The sequence below is a fragment of the Salvia splendens genome, chromosome 10, assembly GCF_004379255.2.
Source record: "Salvia splendens isolate huo1 chromosome 10, SspV2, whole genome shotgun sequence".
Taxonomy (NCBI): Eukaryota; Viridiplantae; Streptophyta; class Magnoliopsida; order Lamiales; family Lamiaceae; genus Salvia; species Salvia splendens.
In genome coordinates, this window is record NC_056041.1 from 3,975,968 (window position 1) to 4,002,834 (window position 26,867).

Sequence of the window (26,867 nt, forward strand, 5' to 3'; positions counted from 1 at the left end):
CGATTTTTACAATTAATTTCCGGCTCAAATTCTAATTTTCTAGAGTCTGGGGTTCTTTTCCCAACAATGTGAGAATATATGGGGTCGATATCTAATTTAGGGTTATCTGGGGACCGCATAAATAGGGAGTGGGGTATTTTCTGATATTTTCCGGATTTGAGAGGACATAATTGCAACAAAGGGAAAGGTGAGGGGTTTAATTTAGAATTAAACCCCTCTTTACCTCGTCCAACCCTAGCTTGCGCACACTCCTCCGCCGCTGCATTCCCCGATCCATCTTCTTCGTTCCTTCCGGCGGTGGAGACGCCGGTGCTGCCCGCTGCATTTGCGGCGCCGGTAGCCCGGTTGTTCTCCCCCGTTGCCGGAGTTCCTCTGTTCCCTCTGTTCGACCAATTTCGGGCAGCCCGTCGCTTCTTCATCTCATCCCACCAATCAGGATATCCGACGAGGTGGAAGCACTGCTCCTTGGTATGTTTCCGGCCTCCACAATAAGAGCACACGATCTTGTTCCTATCTTCGTCGAAACAAGGATCCTCTCGACGGTGCGGAGTCAGCCCGCTTCGTCCGCCGCCGCCGCTGCCGCGAATCGCCAAGCCTGCTGTAATTCCGCCACTGTCAGCGCCGACAGTGGTTGTGGGTTTGAGCAGACTTTCGTTCGTCGCCTCCCTTCGGACGATGGCGTAGGCGTTCTTCACTGACGGGAGTGGATCCCGTTTTAGGATGTCCTTCCTTGTTCCTTCGTGGCTTTCATTCAAAGCCATCAAGAATTGGTACAATCTTTCCTCTTGTATTTCTGTATTGCGAATTGCGATATCCTCTGCGTATATCATTTTATTTGGTTTCTTCCTGTCAATTGACATCCATATATTCTGGAGACGGAACCACAATTGCTCCAAGGTCATATCGCCTTGTTTGATGGTGCTTGCTTTCACGTGTAGGTCGTAAACCTGTAGTGAATCTCCTCCACTTCCATAGGTCACGGCCAATGCCTCCCATAGTTCCTTCGCCGTCGGATATTGCGAAACCTCATTTACGAGTTCGGGTTCTATGCTATTAATTATCCACCCGAACACGCAATGATCCAGCGTCTGCCATGTTTCGTATTCTGGATCTGTGATTGGTGGTGGCTCTGAATCCCGAGAGATGTGGGAGGATAATCGCTTCCCCCCAATCGCTCGTTTTACAAGGGTCGCCCAGAGTGGGTAGTTATCCCCCGACAGTTTCGTGGCGATAACTATCTCGCCTAGGTTGTCTGGATTGGCTGTTGGCTTTGTTTTTGAAGTTGGAGTTGGAGATTTCTGCACGGTTTGACGGATGAATTCTGCGAATTTCTCTGCAAAGTCACCGGAAAAATCCATGGTTGAGTTTTTCTCCTTGTGGTCGTCTGACATTGTTGATGTTGCTTATTTTTTGGATGTAGGTTTCTACTCTTGGTTGAAGGGTCGGGATTGGTATGGACGGTGATGAAATTATATTCTGAGTCCCTTTTTCTCAACTTGCTCTGATACCATATTCAAATTGATATCCAAGAGAGAAGAGGAAGAAGACATGATAGGAGGATGATTTTGTGTTGTTATTCATCAACCGAGCAATCCTCTTAATATAGAGGATTGCCTTAATTACATATGGTAAAGAATCCCCTAATTTTGGGTGCTATCAATTACACAATAATTACATGATTCTTTCCTTAGTTTACATGATTTGATTTCCTCATGATTTGTCTTCAATATTCTAACACAAAGAGCAAATTAGGATTCAAATCAGAAAATTGCATTGATGACAACGTATGGAGACTGGAGTGCAGAATTCTGATTCTAAAAACTAGTAACAAATATTGTTCAGTTTTTTTATAAAAATAAATAAATAAATAAACAGGCTGAATCGGTTAAACCAAAAACTGAACTGGAACTGACTAATTAATCATCGATAATTAAGTGTCGATTCGGCACTCGGTTCCAACTATAGTCAATGAACGAATATCACACAATATATTAACAAAAACAAGACAATTTATATTTAAAAATAATTTTTTATCTCTTCTAAGGTCTGAAACCAGATCTCTATTCATTAAGCTGAGGAAATAAATCTATCCATAATCGATTTTTACTAGCAAATAGTAGCTTAAAATATTTTTACTAAATTTTAGCGGTGTCTCTTTCTATAAATGATAACTTCAAATAAGAATACTTATTTAAAATAAGAACAAATAGCTATTTTAACATTTTTTATCATGAAGATCTACAATAATAGTAGTACTCCATTTTATTTTTTGCCCATTAGATATTTCACGATTTGAGAACTGAAAATGACTTAAGTGAAATACTAATCTTCAAATTCAAACTCTATGTAATATCAAGGTAATTACTAGTATTATTTAGATTATAAATTTAGTTCTGATCAGTCTCATAGTTTTTAAACTTGAATATAAAATTATAATATTTCAATTTTTTGAAATTATTCCTCAATGGTCAAAATCGAAAAACTAATAGTATGACAAAATCAAGTATGATGTGACAGCAAAGCGATGTTCTAAAAAAATGACGTCACTTATTTTGAGCATTGATGAAAACAACGCCAATTTATACAAATTAATGTGGTTTTGTTCTCAAATCATACTTGATTTTGCCACATAAGATCTGATTTTGACTATCATAGAATAATTTTACAAAGTTAAATATTGTGATTATATATTGTATTTTAAAAATTATAGAGTTGACCAGAAAAAAATAATAATCACCCATACAATAGCATTGGTTTAGACTTTAGTCATAAGTACTAAGTTGGGTAAATTAAAAGGCCTACAATTGAATTGACAACCAAGCAGTTGGCATGATGACAGCCCATATCGGTAAGCCTAATTCCGCACCCAATTTACTACAAAAGCTCTAGTAGAGCTGTCCTAATTTAGATGGACTAGTTATCTATTTTTCCATCTCATTTATTAATAATTTGATCAAAATGAACAAGTAATAAATAAAAATATAATAAAAGTAATCATTCAAATTGTCTATACTAGCATATTTCTTTTATTAATACGATACATAAGTAATTAACAAAATAATTGAAAATTTTAAATTAAATAAGAAATAACCGGAAGTCTTAAACATGGTTTATAATTTATCGAAAAGTGTTTGACTTTTTTGTATTTTATAAATTTTAAATTATTTTATTTGTATGTCAAGATCTATCATTCCTTATTCATATAATACAATATGTTGTACTAGTATCAATCAAAAAATTAAGATTTGACGAACATCGTTCTTATCCATTGTCATAGTAGTTGCTTAATTTCTCTATTAATAGTTTGTAACCAGATAGAAAGCATGAGAAGATCCATCAATAGCAGAACCATGAACGAAAAATAAAGAGATTATATCAATAGCAAAATGATGAAAGAAAAATAATGATAAGTAAGCAATAGATGTGTTTGACAAAATACACACAGACAACCATCACTCAAAACATAAAAAATGCATCTGACTGTTAGAAATGAAACGGAGAGCTAACACTGTCTCTTACACCAATGAATCGATAATACAATTGCATACAGCTCAAGAACAAAAACCAGACCATAGTTCATAAATGGCTATTTTTTACAAAAATTAAAAGAAAATTAAACCGCAACAACATCAATTTCCTGTTTGAAGAATCAATCTAGCTAACAGACAACATGCTACGAAAGAAACGAGATTAGCAAGAACTCACCTCCGGTGCTCACTTAGCTAATAAATGATGCATTAGAGGGAGTTTGATGCATTGATCACACTGCTGAAAGACTGGCCCATTTTCCAAGTTCGTAAGGATCAGCATAATAGTACAACTTAACTCTGTTAGCCAACGACAGCCCTGCAGCCCATGGATACGGTCTGCCTTCTGGATCATCTAGTTCTGATGGGTCATCTGAGAATGCGGCGATATCTCCTAGCAGCCGAAATGTTATGCGACGAGTGCTTATCTGTCTGGGGAAATCAAAGTACATGGGTGTGCCAGCCTTGATCTCTGGTAGCCGATACTCAGCAACAGTCACCATATTATGGGAGTCCTGTGGAGAAACATGATGGCTCAGATTATGTCTTGCAAAATAAAAAACAAATGTTCTCATCTAAATTATGCCATCTTCAACCTAATGTTCAATCTCACTCACAATCCATCAACTTAGTTTGAAAATGCATGAGTCAGAGAGATTTCATCATAACGTGGATCTTAGCAGTCCCATCTATGTAATCCAGAATAACTAAGGACAAAAAGAAAACTCCAGAGAACGTACAAACCCCTACAATAAGATTTAGGAATGAACCTGCAATAGTAGCTATTATTTCTAGCTGCGCACAAGTTGTCCTCAGTCTGCTTCTCAAGCACCTTTATTTGTCAAAGGGCTCTTCATATTTATATACATTAATTCATGTTTCTAATAAGCTAAAGATGATTGGATGGGTTAAGTTATGTAAATTCCAAATAAGGTGCGACTGTTAAGATCCGTGATACATATCCCATGAGTAATCATAGTTGGAAAAATGAGAATCTCATTCTCAAGCTAAAATAAATAGGCTAGATCTTAAGAAACATTTAGTTTATGAAAATCAATTAAGCAGCCAAGCAACAATCATCTTTAATACCTGGAGGGCGGATACTTGAATATACAACACTGAAGGAGATATGAGCCTCTCTTCTATAAGACGGTTCCTGCCCCCTAACTCTAAATCTGTTGAAGGTGAATGATTCAAACGGTGCTTTATCACACTGAAACCATCCAGGCGAAATCCAGTGACCATCGGTGAAGCTGGGGATAGATATTGTTCGAGAACAAGATCATTGTCAATTAATCTTTCAGCCTCAACTGGAACCTGAAATTTTGGAAAAAGTTTTAGCCAACAAATATGTGAAAAAGTTCTTCACATGAAATAGTTATGAGAAACTAATAGATATTTTCAGCCAACTTATGCAAGAATGGAGAAAGGTTCTACTTCATCGAATAGGATTAGAAGGTTTCTTCACCTTGAACCGATTCAACTGTGGAGGTCTCTCCAACCAGTTTCTTACATTCATTTGGTCAGAACCTTGTGGTGATGCTCCTATCTCTCTTCTAACTGATTTTCCAACCACCAGAAACTTTCTTGCATGAATGCATGGATCATTATCAGACTCACCACCAAACGAGGCACGTCTACTTGGGTTTGCAAAGGGATTTTCATCCATAGACAAAAGAGTGAAGTCTCTTCCAAGATTGACAGAATTAGACCCAACTCTTGGAAGACGCAACGTTATCCAAATGATGCGGCATCGGGCTGGGCTCTTGAAGGCAAATTTCACATGCCTAGGCACTTTACTATCTTGAAATGACTTCTCTGGGCCACTAAGTTCAGATGAAGAAGTTACAAGTGATTGGATATCCCATTTCCCAGTGCATGATCTTTCTTCCCTGTTTATTGTATTGCTAGCCCAGATTTGTACCTGTACAAACAGTAGATAAATGCATATAGATAGAACAAAACAGCTAAATCGTAAACTAACCTCAGAGTGAAAAAAATAAGACAGTATCTCGTTAGTCAAAACTATCATTATTATCCAAAAGTCAACTCAACAAATGTGAATATATAAGTGGCAGAGACCCAAGAGCGTCAATGACGATTTTAGTTCCGGGGGGCAAATCATGGGGACAGCGAAGTATGCAGGGAGTGAATCTAAACTAAATAATACTATATCACTAGCAATAAAATGACATCTACCACCACTGGTTCATCAAAATGTTTGAACAAAGGACAGTCAAATAAGTATTCAGATCACAAAAAATATCAAAACCACCTCCACACATAACTGTCTGATAGAAACAATCCTACATGACCATAGAAATTTATTGAAATGAAAGGAAGACACTCAAATATCACGATTAAGAAAACCTTCAATTGCTCGACTTCTGATTTTCCGCTGACACCTCAAGACACATAATTCAACAAATTTAGATTCTGGGGTAGGATTCCCAGGTCTATGCAAGACAAAAAAAATGATAAATGCAGAACAAATTTTGAGTACAAAGTAGTAACATTTTGTGCAGAAACTGTTTAAACTGACAAAATCATTAGGCAGGAATTCCAGGTTTCTGAATTAAAAGGAGAATCAAATTGTCTTTAAAATGTATCAACTGTTGGGATCACCAGAAGTATACTTACCGTAGGAGTATCACACACAGAATAGCCACATGGACTAACCAAGAGGACAACACCATAGACATCAGAAATTTCATTGAGAACAATGGCAAAATCCACGGACGAGACACTAGGTGGAGCTCTCCAATATGACTCTTGTGATCCGGAATACAAAGGAGTAACCAAGGACAACAATGGTGCTGAACCAGCTGCTGTTTCGACCTACAAAATATAAATTGACAGACAACTTCAACTCAGTAACATGGGGAAGAAAAGAAACATACACACATCCCAAATAACCCAAAGCCAAAAGCATTTAAGAAATGCATACGGAAAATACTAAGAGCATCATCTAAATACCGGGTGTAGAAAGCTGGAAAATGGGAACTCTGCAAGTGATTCCTTCCCATCAGTCAACTTCCCTAAAACCTTTGCAATTTCTTCAATCTTTACAAAATGATCTCTTTCAGGAATTAAATTTCTTGATGACAATCCAAACACGTCGTTCAAAGCACCCCTAGCAGCATCATCTGCTCTAGAATTTCTTCTTTGGCCAACCAAGACCCTGGCATAGTCCAATAGCAATGCTTGAAGGACAACTTCATTGCAGCATCGTTTACAGATAACCCCGTCAAGAGTTGCAGAGCGATTTGAAGAAGCATCTGCTGAATATCCTCCCTGGCTAGTTACGCCATTATAGCCTAAGATATCCTTTGAATTGCAAGACGCAAGCAAAAGAGCTCCTTGTCCTGCAGAACAAACTCTGCAAACCTTTTTTCCACATCCAGAACAGACAAAAGAGGTCCCTGAAGTCGTTGAAGATGATGAAGTCACTGATGCACTACCAGCTGGCCCAGTTTCGGCACGTACTTGGCACGCACCACCTGAACACCTCTCACCAATTGAAGCAACATTCCAGAAATCAATCGTGTCTTCATCGAATGTTCCAAGCCCAATTGAAGCATTATTTTTGTCTTCCTTTACAGCCAGCCCAAGTAGTGAAAGGGTGCTTGCCAACCTGCATAATCTGCCCATGTATGAATCATCGAGCATCATATTTGGATTTATGCTGGCTGGATCAATGCCTATTGATAAGAGGTCTCTATCCCTTTCAGGAGCAGAAAGATTCAGCCGAAGACGTTCTATTTCAAGTTTCATAGCTTCCATGAAATCTAATCTTCTCTCCTGCTAATTAAGATAAACATAAGACTATCAGTCTAAATTCTGCTTGCCATTTGCAAATTAAATTTAAACAGATATCTGCATAGTACATCAAGTTATCCCAGCATACTAATTGTTATCATCAGACCATACCCATTAGGTTACGATTAACACAAGCAGCAACGGAAAATAAAAAGAATAAAACATCAAAGCAGTTGGGAATTGCCAGGTGAACTTTGAAAAGAAAATTATCTCAATGTCATAAGATCTGAAAGAACATTGACTCTGCTAAAGGGAAAGACAGGAATCAACGAAGTTTAATATTACTACATTCATAACATACCCAGTGAGGTCCTGCAAGAAGTTTGAACAATCTGATGTACTCTTGAGAACCATTATCTGAAAGTCCTTGAGATGAAACCATCTTGGAGTTGTTATTTGCCGTAGAAATTGGCTGACTGACAACATCATCCAAGTTGTTATTTCCCTGAGAAACTGGCTGGATGACAACATCATCGACGAAGTTAAGTAAGTCACTACTTTCATTTACAGCAGTCTGAGCAACAGGTTGAGAAATTGCATCAGAAAATACTACTTCTCCAGTCAAAAGGTCCACAAATGAGTTAGCTGATGATTCTGATGGTAACGGAGAAGCCTCTCTATGATTCGTTGAGGCAGCATCTAAGTTGTTCGCATCTCCTTCAGTAAGAAAAGGGTTCATTTCCTTTGAGTTACCATTTAACCATTCAATTAAACTAGCACCACTCTCTTCATGTGAAAATATTGACCTCCATGGAAGAGAAACTCCAAGGATCTCCACCTGCATTATCAACAAGTTCAACAATGTCATCCTCAAAGCAATATTTTTCCAACAATACTCCCTTGACTTGTTCATACCTCGCCAAGGGTCATTGGGCCTCTCCCAGGCACAGCAGGATAAAATGTTAAAGCAACAACACGAGTTTGAAAATCCAGTTCTCCTTCAACTTCTTCAAAATCATATAACATGGAAGGGCTTGAGGATTCTTGTGAATGGAAACGAGCACCTGCTCCAGTGACAGCCATATCTTCTGCACTGATAGGTCCTGCTAATGGTATCAAAATGTTTGTACCATTTGCACATTGAGGTATAGAGGCTCCCTGGGAAGATTTAATGTCAGCAAAGAAATTGTAAAGCTGATAGAAGATGCCTCGAACAAGAAAAACCAATTTTTATGAACTGCAGTTCCTTCTGATTGTAAAGATATATACTCCCTCCATCCCATTAAATATGCAACATTTGGGAATCATCAGGGGTTTTTATGTAGTATTGTTTTGTGAGTTAGTGAAGAGAGAGAGTAAAGTAAGAGAGATGAAAAGGTAGAGATAGAGATGTTTCCATTTTAGGAAACATTTCATTTTTAATGGGACAATCCAAAAAGGAAAATGTTTCATTTTCAATGGGACAGAGGGAGTACCATTTATACAGGATGTAAAAGGGATGTAAGGTGTGTAGGGGTATGGAAGTAGCATATCAATTCTATAATTTTAAGAAATCAGACATCAGACGTAAAGTTTTTAGGACTTCATTTTGTTCATTTGGAAGGACAAAGAAAGTCTGTAAACAGGTATGGAAGTAGCATATCAATTCTATAATTTTCCTTGAATGCATGAAGGCACTGTACACCAAATTAAGAGGCATTACCATATCATCAATATGCATGATATAAGAGCATCCGCTAAGTTAACTATGTACCACTACCAACATCATGCAAACTAATTTTCAAACCTCCCAATCCATGTGGAGTATATTTTATTGGTACGACTTCTACACAAAGATAACTAGTACCGCATAAAACATCAAATTTGTAGGTATCACTGAGGTATGGAAGGATAGGCTCCAAAAAGAACTTGTAGTAACTACACTACTACAGATAACTCACACAAAGCAACACAATCATGTGGATATTTAGAAATAAAAGTAAAAGATAACTTGTAAAAGGCACAGTCTGGAATATCAACATACTGATATACCCGACCTCGAGAACGAGTTTGAGTCCATCCATATAGCGCCCAGTCCTCACATCAACTGTTGATGGGAAAGTAGTATCATCAGCACCGTGCGCTACAGTGAGAAGAAGCTCACAAACATGGCAAGGCTCGGAAAGGTAGATAAAGAGCTCAACCACATCTGCAGCCTGCGCAGAAACCTGGTGTGCATACAAAAGCAATTAACTCAGACGATAAGGTGTCTGTTTTAAATAAAAATAATAATGAGCTAATCATACAGAACTAAAAATCATGACCAACATCAAGTCTCATAACAACATGAAATACATACCCATACAAGGTCCTTCCTTTTGTAATTTAGAAGACTGGCTCCCCCATCAGAAGATGCAAACATGCTCGGAACTGGCTTCAAGAAACATCCAAAAGGCCGAGAAGGAACCTGAGGTCATCAACAGAAATTAATGAAAATCTGATAGTTTTGGGAGGAGACAACTGACATCTTACAGAGAAGCTTATGTGGATATAAAATCAATTAGATTTCAGAAGACAGTATCTTCAACTAAACATTGCTTTGAATTGATAGCCGCTTGTGGAGTAATAGGTCAGATTGACAATTCTGAACATCATAAGATAGTCTAACAATTCTCCGCGACCTCTTCTTCTAGTGTGTTACATATCGAAGTGCAAAATAGAAATTAGTTTTTCAGCAAAATGAATTAATGGTGCAGAAAATCATTATACAATAAGACAGCTCACAAAAACATGACTGCCCATATTGGGCATTATATTTCATAAAGAATAGTGACTTAGTTGACAAAACAAAATTAACCATAGCAGAGACATAAAGGTTTGAATTTTCATAAGCTTGAATCGCTGAAAAAAAAATCATAAACTGGAAATTAATTTAAAAAATAACAACCATTTTAAACAAAGTAGAGGCTAGCAGAAGTAGCAGAACTCAGAAAAGCCAGGAATAGTCTAGCAACATGTTGAGGAGATAAAAACTACATAATCAAATGAACTGTTGAATTATACATACATGCAAGGGATTGATAATCACTGAGGGAAAATGCTTGAAGAGCCTTAGCCCCAGAAAAATCTCTAGTTGCTTCTGACGGGAGCTATCTACAACTGCATTCTTATATCTTCTTTGCAGGGTGATTTTCATATTCTGTGCAGCAGAGAACTGTTTAAATTTTCCAGCTTCCTCGTTAAAAATGCTAAGTATTTGGCTGTGCATGGCTTTGGAACCCGTATATAAAGTTGCATGAATGTCACCAGCTAATAAGAAAAGATCAGCTAATTGAGATACAGGTGACAAGATCGTTGATCTCTTAAACTCATCAAAGGTCATGTCGAACCTTTTCCAAGGTTTATCTGGACAGGGATGGTTCCAGGTTGTCGTCCTAGTGTTGTGATCTATATAATATGTTTTCCCAGTCACAGCATCAGATCGCTTCTCCCAGCCAGGAGGCAATGGAGCAACATAGCCACCAAAATTACCAGGTGCTTGATAACCATATGCAAGATCACTATCAAGTGATATGCCTAACCGCCTACATTGCTCCATAAAAACCTGGAGCGCACCAAAGAAACTCGCAGCATTTGTTCTATCCAAAGAATCCGCACAATTGAAACGTATCACTCCATTTTGGTGTGATCTTATGCAAAAGGCACCATCATAGTCATCATTACAGATTACTTCACCTTTGCAATTGTTAATCCTTTGACGAGAGGGTAAATAATCCCCCTCGGAAATGCCAACAGAAACTGTGGGTGCTCTAAGAAGATACCAAAGTCCTTCAATTGTTTGCTGTTCACCCTTAAGTTTTACACTAGCATGCCAATCATAATTAATTAAGTGAATTCGAGCATAAGGAAGTTTCCCCAAGGAACGAATATAGTTTAAAGATTCTTCAAAATGCTGAACCAAAACAGATTCAGATTTTCCTTCTGCATTCCTTAGTAAGTTCACACACACAATTGGAACCAAAGCACTTTTTTTCTGACTCCCACCAACAGCTCCATCCAGATTACGTGCATCATACCTTTGAGACAATCTCTGATAGTATTCTGAGCTCCCTTTATAAGGATCACGATCTGATACATAAATTTCTGCTTCAGCAGCAGTAAGTTTTAATTCAGCGCCCCACCAGATAGGAATGGTGCCTCTACGCCAAATGTAAGTGGTGAAAGGAACACTTTGGCCAGCTTTTTTGGGAATCCAAACAAGTTGTTCACACTCAACTTCATTGCCTAGCCATTCAACCAAAATAAATGCATGGAAATGGGAAGTAAAACAAGTAAACATACATGTGGGAAGCCAGGTATCAGAAACAAGCATGATGGAATACAAACTTGAAGATGAAAAGCACAGATCAAGTGCTGTTCCAGCAATCAGGAAGAAAAGATACCACAATGGCGTCTATCAGACAAAGAGAAGCGCAAGGAAACATGCAAAAGACATTACACTAATCAAACATAATTTTTGGGCACGGAGATTAAGGAATTGTGTTGAATGGATAAAATGAAAATAAAATAGAATAGGAGAGATAAAAGAGTTAAGTAGGTGATGGAATAAAGTAAGAGTGATTAGATGTTTTGTGTTTTGATAAACAAGGAAATGACTCAACTTTGTTGGGACGTCCCAAAAAGGAATACGACTCAACTTAGTTGGTACTACCGATGGTAAGGCCAAAAGTAGGTGGAAAAGAGAGGATGCCGTTTATCAGGAGACAATCTAATTTGCAAGAACGTACGATTTTAAACTTCAAGATTTCACCTCACCATTCAGCTACTTAACCAATAAAATGCATAGCACTATTCTGCTACTGGACCAATTTTAAAAAGATTCACCCTGGTGATTGAACTTATGATACTTGACTCGGTTGTAGCAATTTTCTATGAAATCATACATGAAATTTAAAAATTAACATTAGTGCAGGCACAAAACGAAAAGCTAATGCATCAAAATTAGTTATTTTCATTGAAAAAAATACCTGTGCTGTAACATGAGTTTATACCCCTGGCTAAGTATCGCGTTCCGGGATGCAATCTACTACGACGAGCAGTAAGTGCAATAACCCCCTCCTGCTGCCCAAGGCTACCAAAAGTTTTGCATTCAGCAAATCCCTGTATGTTGGTTGGCAATTATTGCATGTTGGGTTCAGAAACTATGCCAAGTACAAAATTCTCTAAAAAATACACAATGAAAAGACAAATCAGAAGGCACAAGAGAGCTGGAGAACTTCAACTACAACCCTCCCCAACCCCACCCCAAACAAAGAACAATAAAACTGAAGATAGAGTACTACATCTTTAGAGATTGTCCCATAGATTGAATAATATTCACACGAAATAGCTTTTTATGCTCCATTCCCCATGGAATCAAAAAATGTTGTGCTTGAAATATGACAGTGTGAGAGATTATCCAACTCAGCAGAAAAGACTATAAAAGATATAAGTTGTACGAAACGAAAGCTTAGCTCATCCAAGCAAGAGAAAATTTACTTCTATTTAGAAACCAGTGAGAGTAATTTTTAATCTAAGTTCTATCTGAACAAATTCATGCTCTTCATTCAGTTTGCCACTGTCATATTCACATCTTGTCTTTCTAATGTACCTAACTAATTTCCTTTGTCCAGCTTCAAAAATATCCATGTCCAGCTTCAAAAAATATCTATGTCTTATAGCTGTGTCTCCAAGTATTTTTCTCTTTTGAAGACAACAGGGCTTCTTCTTCAGATGTGTCAGAATATAATTACACAGTCACGGAGTTCATGTTGCCATGAAGATCAATAATGACGTGTAAACTTTTGGGATAGAGCAACAGCAGCTCAAAAATAATGACTGACAGCCTACATTATATCACTTCCATAACTATAAACTGATTTCAAATTCCCTTGTCTATTTTCTCAAAAAGTTCTAGTTCTAGACTAGATTGTAAGTTGTGATGATACTAACCACATAGCAGTAGTTAGTTAGCAGGACATTCAGCCCAGGCCATAGAATACTTTACAGATGTAGAACTGAGATGAGCATAAGTATGTATCAATCTCAAACTCGAGATTCGCTAATACAAAAATTAGACACATGACGTGCAGATACAATCTCCTGTAACACTTAGCAAAAAAGAACAAATACGCAAATAATTGTTCTAGAGCAGTGGCACTGAGATTTTTCTGGTGAAATGATTTTGCAAAAGAAAGTACCCACTGCTAGCATCTTTTCGTAGATATGACATCTTTTAGTAGAGATAAGATCATGGGAATCCATCCGAATAGGTTAAGCAAATTGCATGTACCAGAAGCATAGATAGCAGGTTCACCAGTATATTAGATGTGCCAAAAGAATATTTAGCAAGTATACAAAATTGAAGATACCAAGTATGACTAAAACCTGCAGAAGAATGACACAATGCTGCAGAAGCCCAATCTTCCTGAAAGGCATAGCAAACCATTTATTCCACACAAATTCATCATCAGGATTGTGCACTGACATACGACTTGGAAAAGGCCGAGTTATGTCCCTAGTCTCGCAGAAGTAATGCTTCCCATCGATATCAAGCTCAGTTAGTTCTTGAATATTCTTCATTTCGGTTTTACTTTGTGGTTGAGGATTCTGAAGGGAAATTTTAATCCATTGGGTCTCCGTTACTGAGTAAACACATCCTCCACCAGGCAAATTTGGAATGCTGGCTGTCAACCTAGTTGCAACAAGCAGTAACCCAAAGCTGCCAAGGGCTGCATAGCCTAAGAGTGCCCGAGCATGTGTTATACTCTTACAAGGCCATTTTGAACCATTTGTGATGCACTCTAATGCTTCGTTTTGTGATTTGAAAACATCATAACCCTGCTTAGAAGTATAACAAAGTTCCCCAGTCGTAGGATCAACATAGATAACTTGTGTGTCAGTCCTAGTAGACAGACTGACGATAATATACACTTCACTTGAGTCCAAAGTGACAACAACAACAGATGTATCCCTTAGAGAACCTACTGCAACAGATCAAAAATATTCTGGAATCAGAATGAAATTCAAGTTTTTTGTACCTATATAAACCAGTGCGACAGAAAATAGTTTTCTATTTAGCACCAACCATACATGAGAATTTCTTATTTAATACTCCCTCCGTCCCATAAAAATATGGGCGGATGAGATGGCACGAGAATTAAGACAAAATTGGTAAAGTAAGAGAGAGGAGGAGAATGGTATGGTAAAGTAAGAGAGAGGAGGAGAATGATAGTTAAAGTAGAGTTAGTGGATAATGGGACCTACATTATTAAATTGATATAACTTTCTAAAAATGGAATGCACATATTTTTGTGGGACAGACGAAAATAGAAAGTGCACATATTTTTATGGGACGAAGGGAGTATTAAAGGAAATAGATGTTGAGTTAGGAATCAAAATGTCACTTCCTTTTACACAGAAAAGTATTAGATTCAAAATCTGTAAGAACTTCTACGTACTTCTCTGATGGCCACATGACATAAAATTATATTATGAAAGCAAGAACTACAGAAATTTCTTTAGGATTATATGAAGTGTTTTCATCCAGTTTAAATAATTTAAGGAAAACAAAAAAGAAAAGACAAGCAAAAAACTAGAAGCAGCCCTTTTCATAAAATGTAACCGAAATGATATTCATACAAGGGGAATATAAAGGGAGTGAAACCACTTTGCATCTTATTTTTACAAAGAAATAATCAACAAAATCGATTAAGATTATAAACAAAAAAATAGTTTATAAATGATAAGGAGCACAACAGAATGTTGTGCATTAATTTAGGCATCATCTATTTGCATGTTTTACTTGACAAAAGTCCTAGAAAGCGAACGAGTAAAAGACCATATAAATTGCTCAGTCCTATCTTTGGAATGTTCCAATCTAGTCTTTACCAACAATTATATTAAAATATGATTAAAATTCTCAATTGACGCTGAAGACAGCAAGAAGAATCAAGGGGGGTCTGTAAAAATAGTTAACAGCTCACCAGATGATTCCATGCTCTGAGAGTTCACCAGTCTTCAAGTTCTATTTAGCAGTGAGATTCGAAAACTGGGATGGATGAGTAGTCCGGCTGAGGGAAAAGGAAGAAATCCAAATTAGCAACCATGTACCCAATTACTTTCGCCGCACATAGTTTACATTCTTGGAGCATAACAAAAGAGATTCAGTCAGAATTCTGTAAGTATGCATTATGCTCTGATTTTGACAATGTTTAAACATCAGTCCATCTCCAATCTTCTATGGCTTAAACAAACCAATAGTTATAAGCTGACTAAACTTAACAGCCACAAAAACATACTGTATGATCTAATTACAAATGAAAAGTTGATTATTCAATCACTTAGAAATACAGATCAACACCGATTCACCAGGTATTAGGTCAACTTTAATACAGAATAATAACCTGATTCAGGTAGCAAGACTTTGCAGATTGGGATTTTCCGAGAACCTCCGAATCACAGACAGATCGTCCTCGGATTGACCGGCCGGTAGGTGAGCATTCGCTGGGTGCTTTTGCGAGAGGAATGGCGGTGGCTCCGGCGGGTAGACGGCGATGGAGGGGAGAGAGCGGCCGTGGCCAGAATCAAAATACGAACATCTAGGCGGATCAGCTTTCAAGGTTGAGAAACAAGAAAAAATCGTTAACGATGAAGAGACGCGAACATTTTCACAGAATGGCAATATTCACCAAACCAAACATGAATGCACACGACTTTAAGAAACGTAGTCTATGTCGTTCATAATAGAGTAGTCGTTGGTTTACTTTTCTCCAAAAAAAAAAGGAAAAAGTAAACAAAAACCGTCCCCATCCAATAATCGTAACGATTTTAACTTTAATAGGATAAATTAAAAAAAAAAGAGATAGAAAGAAAATAACTAAATATTGTTAGTGAGAATGAAATTTATACAAAGAGATTAATTTTTATAGAAGAACAAAATTGAAAACAATGGGACTATTGGGTTATAGAGAGAGAATGAGAAAATAGTCATTCCTTCTACTCCCTATACATGGATCTGGTCATCTCCTTTGTGTAAAAAATGATTAATAAAGTAATTTTTATTTGTACTCATATTTACGAAATTATCTTTTTGTATTTATAATCATATAGAACTAGAATTGTTTCTGTAAGTGGTTTCATATTATTTGCTTTTATAAACATAGTATCAAGCTGAAGAAAATAAAAGCTCTCAAAATAAATACTACTAGTAGTATAAAGTAAAGAGTAAAGGTCAAAATTGGTCTTAAACCTATACTTTATCTCTTGATTTTTTTGGTCATGTATATTTCAAATCGGATCATAATTGGTCGTCTGTTAACAATTTCGTTAATATTTAACAGTTCGCGATTTTAATCACAATTTTGACCAACTTAACTAATTTTTAATGGGATTATCAACTCCTAATCATAACCTTAATTATTTTAAGGATATATCATTTAAAATACCTAAGAGTATTAAAAATGAAAATAAAGAGTAAGAAAAAGTTTACAACAGTCGGACAATTTTTGAACAAAAACGAAAGGTCACTCTCTCACTTCGATGGCGCCGTTGTTCTCTGAGCGGCGAGCGGCGGGACAAGAGCTAAGCTAGTTTATCGGCAGAAGGAAGAAACTCTAGATGGAGAAAGAGAACGATAAGTCGACGGAGAAGGAGAACGATAGGGGGGGAGGGGAAGAGCACCTGCCTCTCAAAATCGAATCCGACTGAGAATCGACCTCAAGCACCGCCTCCTGCTGAGAATCGAAGGGGTAGGAAGGAGTCGGTGCGGCGGAGGTGGTCGGCGAGGACGAGGCGGAGCCTTGCAAGATGTACTGGCACTCGGAGTGGGTGTCGAGATTAAGGTGTTTGGAGTCTGGCGCCAGCTGCCGCAGGAATCCGAAGGTGAGAGGACATTTGGAGGAAGCGGTGTCGTTTTGGAGGAGGCTGTGGCGGTGTCCCGAGAAGGGCGCCGATGGGGTTATTAGTAATTGGGAAATTGAGAGTAAAAATAGCAACAAATAAATGAAGTGAAGCATCTAAAATTGAGGAGATGAAGAGATCAGCGAGACTTGCAATCGTGAGAGTGTGAGAAAATGGAGGTGAGGTGAGTTTCATTTGCAGCTGCATGTGGCGGCTAGCAACGATGACTAGTTGGTCAATTTTACCACTGTGATTTATGATTTTATTTAAAAAAATCATTTTGATTATTAAATAATTAAAAATTGTTTAAGTTGGTCAAAATTATGATTAAAATCGTTGACGGGATGTGATCAAATTACTAACTAATTAGCAATCTAAAATTAAGACCAATTTTTAACCATTGGATTAGGAGATATAGTGGTTGATATAATGTCAAGTAGATTATATTTTAAATTTAAATAATTATTAAATAAAATTAAAGGGTATTAATGTCAATTCTCGCTTATTAAAATTATCCTAAAACTTTAAATTTACGTAACTCACTCGATTTAAATTATTTTTTCGCAAAAAATATATCAAATTAAAGGTATGTTTATAAGGATTCTAACGATATCTCAATTGCATATGTTCTGACGACATTCGGATGATGGAATTTGATGATTTTTATTTCAGTTTTCGTTTACGTTGATAAACCGATTTTTTATCAACAAATACAAAAAAAATCTCAAAATAATGTATGTAAATTTTCAATATAATGCATGTAAAATCTCAACAATCTCAACAAAATGCATGTAAAATATCAATAAAACTGTGTTGATATACTCATGTCATTGTGTTGATATTTGTAATACACTATGTTGATATAAAAAAACACGAAAATTATGATATGATAATAAAATGATGATCTTACCCTTTTGTTGATATTTTGTCTACTGGTTATTGAAATTCGTAAGATTTTAATCTCATCCACTCATTTTGAAATCTAATGATGGAGATTTGGTTTTGATTTTGGATTATGATGCTATAAGCAATAGAAGATGACCTAAATCGTTGACTGTTAAATATTAACGGAATTGTTAACGGAAGACCAATTGTGATCCGATTTGAAATGTACAGGACCAAAAAATTCAAAAGATAAAGTCTATGACGAAAATCATAAAATGGACATATGTTCAGGATCAATTTTGACCTTTGCTCTAAAGTAAAAATATGTCTTGTCAATGTTTAAAAACAAATGAGAAGTATTTATAAATAAATTTTGCCACTACAACGAGATAGAGTTGTCTGAATCAGCTGGCTAAAACTTGTAACTGAAAATGGCAGTTATTTTCTGTTAAGAGCTCTAGATTAAAAAACAAACTAGCACCAGACCTCACTAGTGGTAGTACTGATAGTGAGGCTCACTCTCATCATATCTATGCACATTGGTGGCTGATTCCACTTCATGTTGATATTGAGAGCCACTCTCATACTGATACACATGGTGGTGCTGCTCCACTTCATATTGGTAGGCGGCGTGAGGCTGTCCGAATTCATACTGTTGCACGGCGTGGGATGCCGCCTCTTCTTCTTCGTCCCCTTTGTGGTCATGGAGAGGGGAGGGTGAGCTTGGCTCACTCGGAGAAGGGCTGGCTTCCTTGGCCGGGGTTGGATCTGTGTCGACCTTCACTTCCACCAACTCCACCTCCTCAAATGACCGGAAAATGGGGTGCAGGTACGCGTCTTCCAGGTAGGATTTCATGTCCACATCAGAGGCAGAGGCGCCGTCTTGTGTGTCCTTGGACATGGCTTCCTGAAGAGGCCAAGAGAGGGCAGATCCATCACCATTAGTATTAACAGAATATCAATATTCAAGTGAGTTTTTGCTGTAACATTCAAGAAGTTACCTCAAGAGGGTACTTGCGGAATGCAGGCTCGAAGCGATTCTTGCAGTATTTGTGGAACGACAGAGTCAATACGGGTAGCATCACTAGCAACGGGGTCGATTTTGCAGCCTTTTTCGTGCTCAATAGCCCCAACAGGAGGAGCTGTGAAATGAGCAAGCTTGCTATAATGCGGCTGTGAACATGAGGCCAGAATGCAGCAGCACTCTCGTATTTCTGGTGATACACGTTAATCACCTGCACATGAAGAAGGAGATACGATTTCACAAAACTAGAGCCTAAGCCATTCTTGAATTTCACTAGAGTTGATTCGAGCTAACCTGATGTCGATATACAAAGTATGCCAAGGCGAAGAAGATGAGTACGAAGGGAAGAAGGATTGGTGTGATGACCATGTAAACAATGCCTAGAAGGAAATACAGCTGAAGGCTCGGTAAAGTCTCTGGGAAGTCGACACCTCCAGGGTCCATCGCATTCTCCATGTCCCTCTCGGTTTTCACAATGAACATGTTCTTCAACTGGAAAATCACCAAAGGCTTTAACCGGAGTATTTCACTAGCTATCCCTGCCCAGCCATCGACCATTATATACGTAATGAAGAAAGTAGCCTTCATTGGTATTGATACACCAATGTTTCTCGGGATTCTGCAGCCAAACAAACATCAAAAGGACTGGATGGTGAAATACGTCTATATTAATCCGAACTCCTAAAATGCACGAAACAACAAGAGATGCATGCAAGGAACATTACTGCGTTGCAGATTCGTGAAGGAAAGCATGAAGCTGCTCGAACGCAGTTCCAGCCACGATGCTGCCAAGGAACACGTTGACAAGCATGAAGTAGTAATATTTTGCAGCAGTTCTTCGTTCCAATACTGATATTGCCACGTGCCCCTCTACCTTCGACATAACCATAAGGATTGCAGGGAGAAAGTGCAAAAAGAGCTTAAGAGTAAGACCAGGAAGGAAACCCTGTAGGAATGACTTCACAAACTTCCTGCAAATCGATTATTATTTCAGCAGAATACAAATGTAATTACGCGTAGAAAAGAAACTGCCTGTGAAGGATATTAAGCTCTTTGATTTGAAAACCGACACTTACCTTTCAATTACTGGCCTGAGGAAAGGTGCAATTCTCTCTAAACCCTCCAGATTGGCCAGTGATTGAACAAAAGCAATAGGTATCATGTAGCAGAAGACCAATGCAAACACAGACAGAGATATCACTAGCTTCCGGATGCTCAGTGAAACAAATGGTATATTGACATTCTTCCAGTATACATCACGAGGTTCAGGCGCCCAATTTGTTAGCCAGAGTGTGGGGTTCTTGCTCTGTTGTGTCTGCGCACAAACAGCCGCTCCCCATCTAGAATTGAATGACACAAATGCAGCTGGTGTAATGGATTTTGGATCTTTTAGAATCTTTGGCGCTCCATCGTCAACTAATAGCAAGCAAGGGATGAAAATTAGTATATTGTCAAGAAAAAATGAAACTAGTTGTTGATCAGACTTACTTTTGTGTCAAGATATTTAATTTGATCCTTATAGTAGTCAATTGCATCCACTTTTTTACCCCAAAGCCCAAGGCAACCACTCTGCACAATAAAAACCAGTACATTTTAAATAAGTTTTAAACCAGATAAACTTATTTTGAGGAAATATCTCTTGAAGGTCATGAATTCACAAAGGACTATACCTTCGTCTTAGGCCTCTTGTCTGAATGCCTCTCAAACTTGAGCTGGTTATAGTCGAGCCAGTTCTGAAGTCGGTTTCTTTGTCTAACAAGTCTGGCAAACTTATTAGCGTTGTACACAGCCTGGTATAGCACATGAAATGTTATTAACAAAATGTAAAAAATAAATCAAGCAGGTTCAAGTAATTGAAAATGACAAGATTTCGAGGATATGGAGGAAGAGTCAGGTTCTCCAAGAGTGTAGATTCTGAGCAAGAATTTGTATGAGAGATTGTATTACCTGGTGTGTTAAGTAACGATCTGGATGGTTTCTCCGGAAGAAGGTTTGAATGCTATCTGATATCGAGCGTCCTGAAATATGCGGTACATTTCTAACAAGAACCTGATTATTATATATTAAAAAACCTTGATAAGTAAATGGCAATGGCTGTCTTCTCATGGTACAGCATATCTAAAAACAACTTTTGAAAGCTTAAAAAGAACATAAAATAGCAGGTTATGAACTTTACAAAGAAGAAGCTTTTCTAGCAATTTCAAGTGTCACCAATAAGAATTATCAAAGATATTATCCCATTGACTCTTGATCAAGTATCGTGTAAGAAAAGCATGTTTCAAGTTACAGCAAAGACAACACGACTAACCGTGAATTGCTCAGGACGCCTGCCTTGAGAAGCCAAAAAATTAAGCCGCATTGAAGCAACTCTATTGTATTCCTTATAAAGCATGAAACAAACCCAGAACGTAAACAGGTACTCCATCGATATGTGGACAAAAAACCTGAGATTCAACAACAACAGTCATCTTCAGGGTCTTGTAAAACTGAAGGTGTGATGAAAAAAAAATAAGGAAATCGACTGGAAAGCAACAACGGACTTCAACAAACAATACGCTTTCTATGTCATGCAAAATGTACTTGAAGTTATTTAGTAGGACAAGACATTTCAATATATTTTGGTAAGAGGGCCATAAACTTACAAATTAGACTCGGGGCGAACATTTGAAATTGAAAGCTTGTCGATGTCACTGACAACCAAGTCGCGGCGCAAGAAAGATAGAGTTACATCAGATACATTCACTGGAATCAGTATTAGAATTGCCACAACTGCAATTGGAGCAAATATCTTCAACCTGATGGAACCAAAACATCATTAGCAACGTGTAAATAACGTAAAAGAAATTCCACCTTCAACATCAAGTTAGGCTCGAAACCAAAGCAACATTAGCAAACACCAAGCTTCTTGCATTATCTCATCAAAATATGATTGGACCCTAAATGAGGACATAGCTTAATGGTTCAAAAACATTCACTTAACTGCAACGTAAATCTAACAGCTGAGACATAAATACACAACAGGAAGAGAAAGAGTTTAGAAAATGAGTATACTCATCATTCACGAGAGTTGTTCCTTTTAAACAGTTAATTAAAAGAATTCCACCAACTATGGGCACTAATATTCATATCATTTTCATCCTAGACATGTAATGTAGCTTTCGATTTAGTGGTGGTCCGAACCAAATATATACATATGTTACAAAACGTGGCCATATACACAAATGTATCTACAACGGTACCTATTTCAAATGATGTTCTTAAACATAATTGCTGAAATGGCAAACAGAGGAACGAAATACATTGTACTGATTGATATATGAGAAATTTTCCTTCGTTTTCCTAAAGCTTAATCAATGAATCAATTCCCTAAACCATATGAGTTTCTTGAATTCAGAAGATGCACAAAGCCACCAGGTACATAAACCAAAATAAGAAGGAAAAAAAGGTTTAAAAAAATCAATGACATTGATAAAAACACATTACAAGAAGGAAAAAAAAGGTTTAAAAAAATCAATGACATTGATAAAAACACATTACCAAGAAAACAAAATTATGAGTTTGAAGATACCAATTCCCAAAAAAAGGACAAAATATCATAGCATGTAAAAGTCAAGCAAAAAAGATTAAACTTTGGCAAGACCACAGACAAAAAGCACCTTAAAAACACTCGAAACACTAAACTCAACTGAAAATCACAAATATCATGATTGTAGAACACCAAAACTAACTCAAGACAATCTAGTAATCAGAAGATAAAAGTGGGTGAAAAAAAAAGGAAACTCGCAAGTACCCAAGAGTGTAAATCCTCAAGAAAACAACAGAATCTAGGCCAGCATGGGTGATAAGCTCAGACTCAGTCATCTTAAGCGCCTGAGGCATCCAGTTGAGAAAGGTGAAGTAAGTCATAATATTCAGATTGACAAATTTTCCCACCACACCACCCCAGCTCCTGGGGCTCGTCCTCTTCCCGGCAATGTACCATTTGGGAAAGTAAACCCTGTCGTTGATTGGCTGAATTCTGAGCAGGGCAAAAGCCAGCAAGAATGCAAAGGCACTGATTATGTTGATCAGCGCCGACACCCCTATATCTCCAAGACTCGCCATTTCCTCTTATTCTCCGCCTTAAAAGAATTTGAAAAGGAAAGGGAAAGGGAAATAGAAGGAGGAGAAGAAGAAAAGTGGGTATTTACTAGAAAGATGATACACAAGTTTATCAACTTTATCATGCTACACCAAACGAAAGATACTATTTTGGCACACATAAACCCTTCTTCATCACAGAATTACAACATACCATTTTCTGAAAAAGGTCGGCTAATGGGTTGTAGTAGTGTAATTTCTGCACACTGAGTATAGTGGGTGATGGCTTATTTCAATTAAGGTAGAATATTAGTTTTGCAAAATAGAAATTTGCTCACGCGGAGTGTGTTTCGTGTGGGATGTATGGACCAGTGGCATGGGCTTTTTTGGTTGCTTTTTGATTTGGTAACTGAAAGTGAAGAATTTCAGTAGCTGGGGATTGCAAACGTCTGGTTTTTTATTGTGCCCGTGATTGTGCCTTGTTTTTGTAGTTGTAAATGCTTTCTCAGTTTCTAAAGTTGACAAAGTGTGAAAAAAAGGGTCTTTTTTTTTTCATTTTTTTGTCCGTGATTTTCAGGCTATGCTCCGCCGCCGCGGATCCTTCGCCGCGATTTTCGGTTTCAGTGTTTTAAAAAACAATCATTATTTTTGATTTAAATATAAATAATTCTGAAACGCGTGAAAAAAGTTTTACTATAACGAATTCGAAAGTAATAAATTATGTCAAAAATGGGTCAAGTAGATTATAAAAAAGAGATATAGCAAGTACTAGTAATAAAGTTTTCGGAATTGAAATGAGATTAATTTGGTAGATGAGCAATAATGGAAAAATGCAATACTACTATTTTATGAAAGAATGAAGTAGAGTAATTATAAACTTTCATTCTCCATGAAAAATAAATTTACGAAGTAGTATTATTATTTTTTCTTTTTCTTTCACTTATATTACTAATTGTACATTAAAATATATAATGTCCATTAATAAAATTATTTTTTATTAATATAGATACGAATTGGAAAGAGAATATTTTGGGCCTTCCACAGTGAAAGAAATTTGAAAGAGAATCCAACTTATTTTCAAAGAAAGTTATATTAATTGAAAGCAGAAAAGGAAAGGTATAATTTTGGTATTATCTATAGCTGGCTATGTATAATGATTACATATGTATTAAGGAAACAATATATGTGCAATAATTACATGATAGTATCATATTAATAAATCACCATGTAATTGTCAAAAGAAGAAAAGAAAAGCATTATATAGTCAATCCCAGCCATTTTGGTTTTTCCTTATTATGTGCATATAGTAATAACTTACGTCGCACCAAATTATACAAATATTGTACTACCATTTTTATAATGATAGCAAATAATGTTTTTTTTATTCAAATTATTTGAATTTCACGCATGCCCGAATTTCTCAAACTGTTTAGTGTACACAAACAAAAACAATCATCATCTCATTTGTAGTTTAGAAGATTATAACTAAATTTTAAATATCTCCAATTTTTAAGTTCAACTGGCCACCTCTAATATATTACTAGCATGTGAAGTTCTTAAAGGGCTGGGAATCGGTTCGGTTCGGTTCTAACCGAACCGAAAAGTCGGTTTAACCTACTCTTCAATTTTCCGAAAACGAAGAACCGGAACCGAAACTGAGAAGAAATCAATATTAAGAATCTTAATATTTGAAAGATAATAATTGAATTACGAGTGACTAAGTTTTATGTATAAGTTTGTTTGGGGTTTGAAAGACTAACAAGTTTTGAGCATTAGAGCATCCACAACCGTGCTCTTGCCAGCGGCACGGTTGTGGGCCCGGGCGGTACTATTCATGCCTGCTCTCTGGCAAGAGCACAACACCCACAACTGTGCTCTTCCGCAAGGACGAGCACAATTAATATAAAATTCAATTACACAAAAACATTTCCATAATATTAAAATTCATTTAAAACCCACAATAAATATTACAAATGACAAACAAAATTAAACATTGCATAATTAAAATCCTAAAAATTAAAAATTACATAATTAAAATCCTAAAAATTAAAAATTACATAATTAAAATCCTAAAAATTAAAAATGACACTACTCGTTGCCGAATTTCGCCCACATGTGGTTGATTAGGTCTTCTTGTAGTTGATTGTGGATTCGAGTATCGCGCATTGTGTGTCTTGTCTCGATCCTCTGGCCAACCGTCGTATGCTCGCCTCGGCGTAGGGGAGACCTCGCTGTTGAGCTTCCGGCTTCGTCCTCGTCGTAGAAGCTAGCCGCCCTCGGCCCTTCGTCGGCTATAATCATGTTGTGTAATATAATACACGTGAACATGATGTCGGCGATATTATTCACGTACCACAGCCGAGCCGGGGCCTTCACAATGTTGAATCGAGCTTGAAGGACCCCGAAGGCTCTTTCGACATCTTTCCGCGCTGACTCTTGACGCTGCGCAAAAAGAACCCGTCTCGGGTCGTGCGGGTTGTGGAGCGTCTTCACGAACGTCGACCACCTTGGGTAGATACCATCGGCGAGATAGTAACCCATGCGGTATATATTTCCGTTGATGGTGAAGTCGATCGCCGGTGCTACACCATTCATCACATCATTGAAGAGTGGTGACGAATATAGCACATTCAAGTCGTTGTTGGATCCAGCAACGCCGAAATATGCATGCCAAATCCATAGGCGGTAGTCGGCGACCGCCTCAAGGATAAGCGTTGGGCCGCCGCCTTTGTGACCGCTCAAGTGTTGCCCCCTCCAAGCAGTCGGACAATTCTTCCACCTCCAATGCATGCAGTCAATGCTGCCAAGCATTCCGGGAAAGCCATGGACTGATTCGTGAAGACGAAGCAACCGTTGGCAATCATCAGTGGTGGGTGCTCGAAGGAATTCATCCCCAAAAGCAGAACGAACGCCCTCGCAAAAATTCTTTAAACATAGGATTCCAGTGGACTCACCGATATGCAAATACTCGTCGAACATGTCGGCCGTTTGCCCAGTAGCGAGTTGTCGGATGGCACACGTACACTTCTGCAACGCCGTGATACTTTGCCGGCCGGCTGCATCTACACCTGTTTGAAAGTATTCAACACGTGCGGACAATGTGTTGACAATTCGCATGAACAAGCGCTTTGACATGCGAAAACGGCGCCTGAAGTAATCTGCCGGAAACCGCGGCTGGTCGGCAAAGTAGTCGGCAACGAGCCTTTCGTGGGCTCCCTCCCGGTCACGATGGATGTACCGTCGATTTGATCTGGTTCGTTGAGGAGGAGGAGCAGGGGTATTCGCCGCGACATATGCTTCGTAAGCGGCACGATGTTGTTCGTAGTATTCTTGTTCTTCGCGTTCCGCTTCCGCCATAATATGGGTGAAATCCATTTGAGAATTTGAGTGGGGGATGAATGTGTTGATAGTTTGTATGAGAATTATGAATGAGAGATGAATGAGAGATGATTTGATGTGATAAATGGATGATGAATGTGTGTATTTATAGATGATTTTGGGGAAAAAAAAATAAAAAAAAATCAAAAAAATTCAGAAAAAACGGGAAAAAAAACGGCCATATTTTTGGGATTTGGAAAATATTTTTTTTTTATTTTTTAGCATTATTTATAATTAAATACCGATTTTTAAAAAAAAAATAAAAAAAAGTTTAAACACAACGGCTATGCCGTTGA

General features: G+C 37.6%; 1 protein-coding gene and 1 pseudogene across 3 annotated transcripts; both read right to left on the bottom strand.

Moving 5' to 3' along the window:
- Positions 1-3,387: 3,387 nt before the first annotated feature.
- LOC121751024 (probable phosphoinositide phosphatase SAC9) lies at positions 3,388-16,008 on the bottom strand. 3 transcript variants are annotated; one of them, XM_042145723.1, is made up of 14 exons: positions 15,710-16,008; positions 15,290-15,376; positions 13,692-14,287; positions 12,293-12,425; positions 10,333-11,549; positions 9,625-9,732; positions 9,323-9,493; positions 8,202-8,444; positions 7,648-8,124; positions 6,504-7,331; positions 6,168-6,365; positions 4,996-5,451; positions 4,617-4,844; positions 3,388-4,042 (listed from the first exon to the last, which is right to left on the bottom strand). In XM_042145723.1, the coding sequence occupies exons 2-14, from the start codon at positions 15,300-15,302 to the stop codon at positions 3,761-3,763; spliced, it is 4,950 nt and encodes a 1,649-aa protein (XP_042001657.1). In that variant the 5' UTR covers positions 15,303-15,376; positions 15,710-16,008; the 3' UTR covers positions 3,388-3,760. The 3 variants fall into 3 exon arrangements, with proteins under 3 accessions (XP_042001657.1, XP_042001658.1, XP_042001656.1); XM_042145724.1 differs by having other exon boundaries at positions 6,504-7,328; positions 13,692-14,290; XM_042145722.1 differs by having other exon boundaries at positions 13,692-14,290.
- Positions 16,009-18,427: 2,419 nt separating this feature from the next.
- Positions 18,428-23,676, bottom strand: LOC121751146 (annotated as a pseudogene).
- Between the last annotated feature and the right edge of the window lie 3,191 nt (positions 23,677-26,867).

Excerpts from the sequence above, each read along its gene's own strand:
- LOC121751024 (XM_042145722.1), bottom strand. Across the intron at positions 9,733-10,332 it reads TGATTATCAATCCCTTGCAT|GTTCCTTCTCGGCCTTTTGG; the intron begins GTATGTATAATT and ends TGATGACCTCAG. Across the intron at positions 9,494-9,624 it reads AAAGGAAGGACCTTGTATGG|GTTTCTGCGCAGGCTGCAGA; the intron begins GTATGTATTTCA and ends TATGCACACCAG.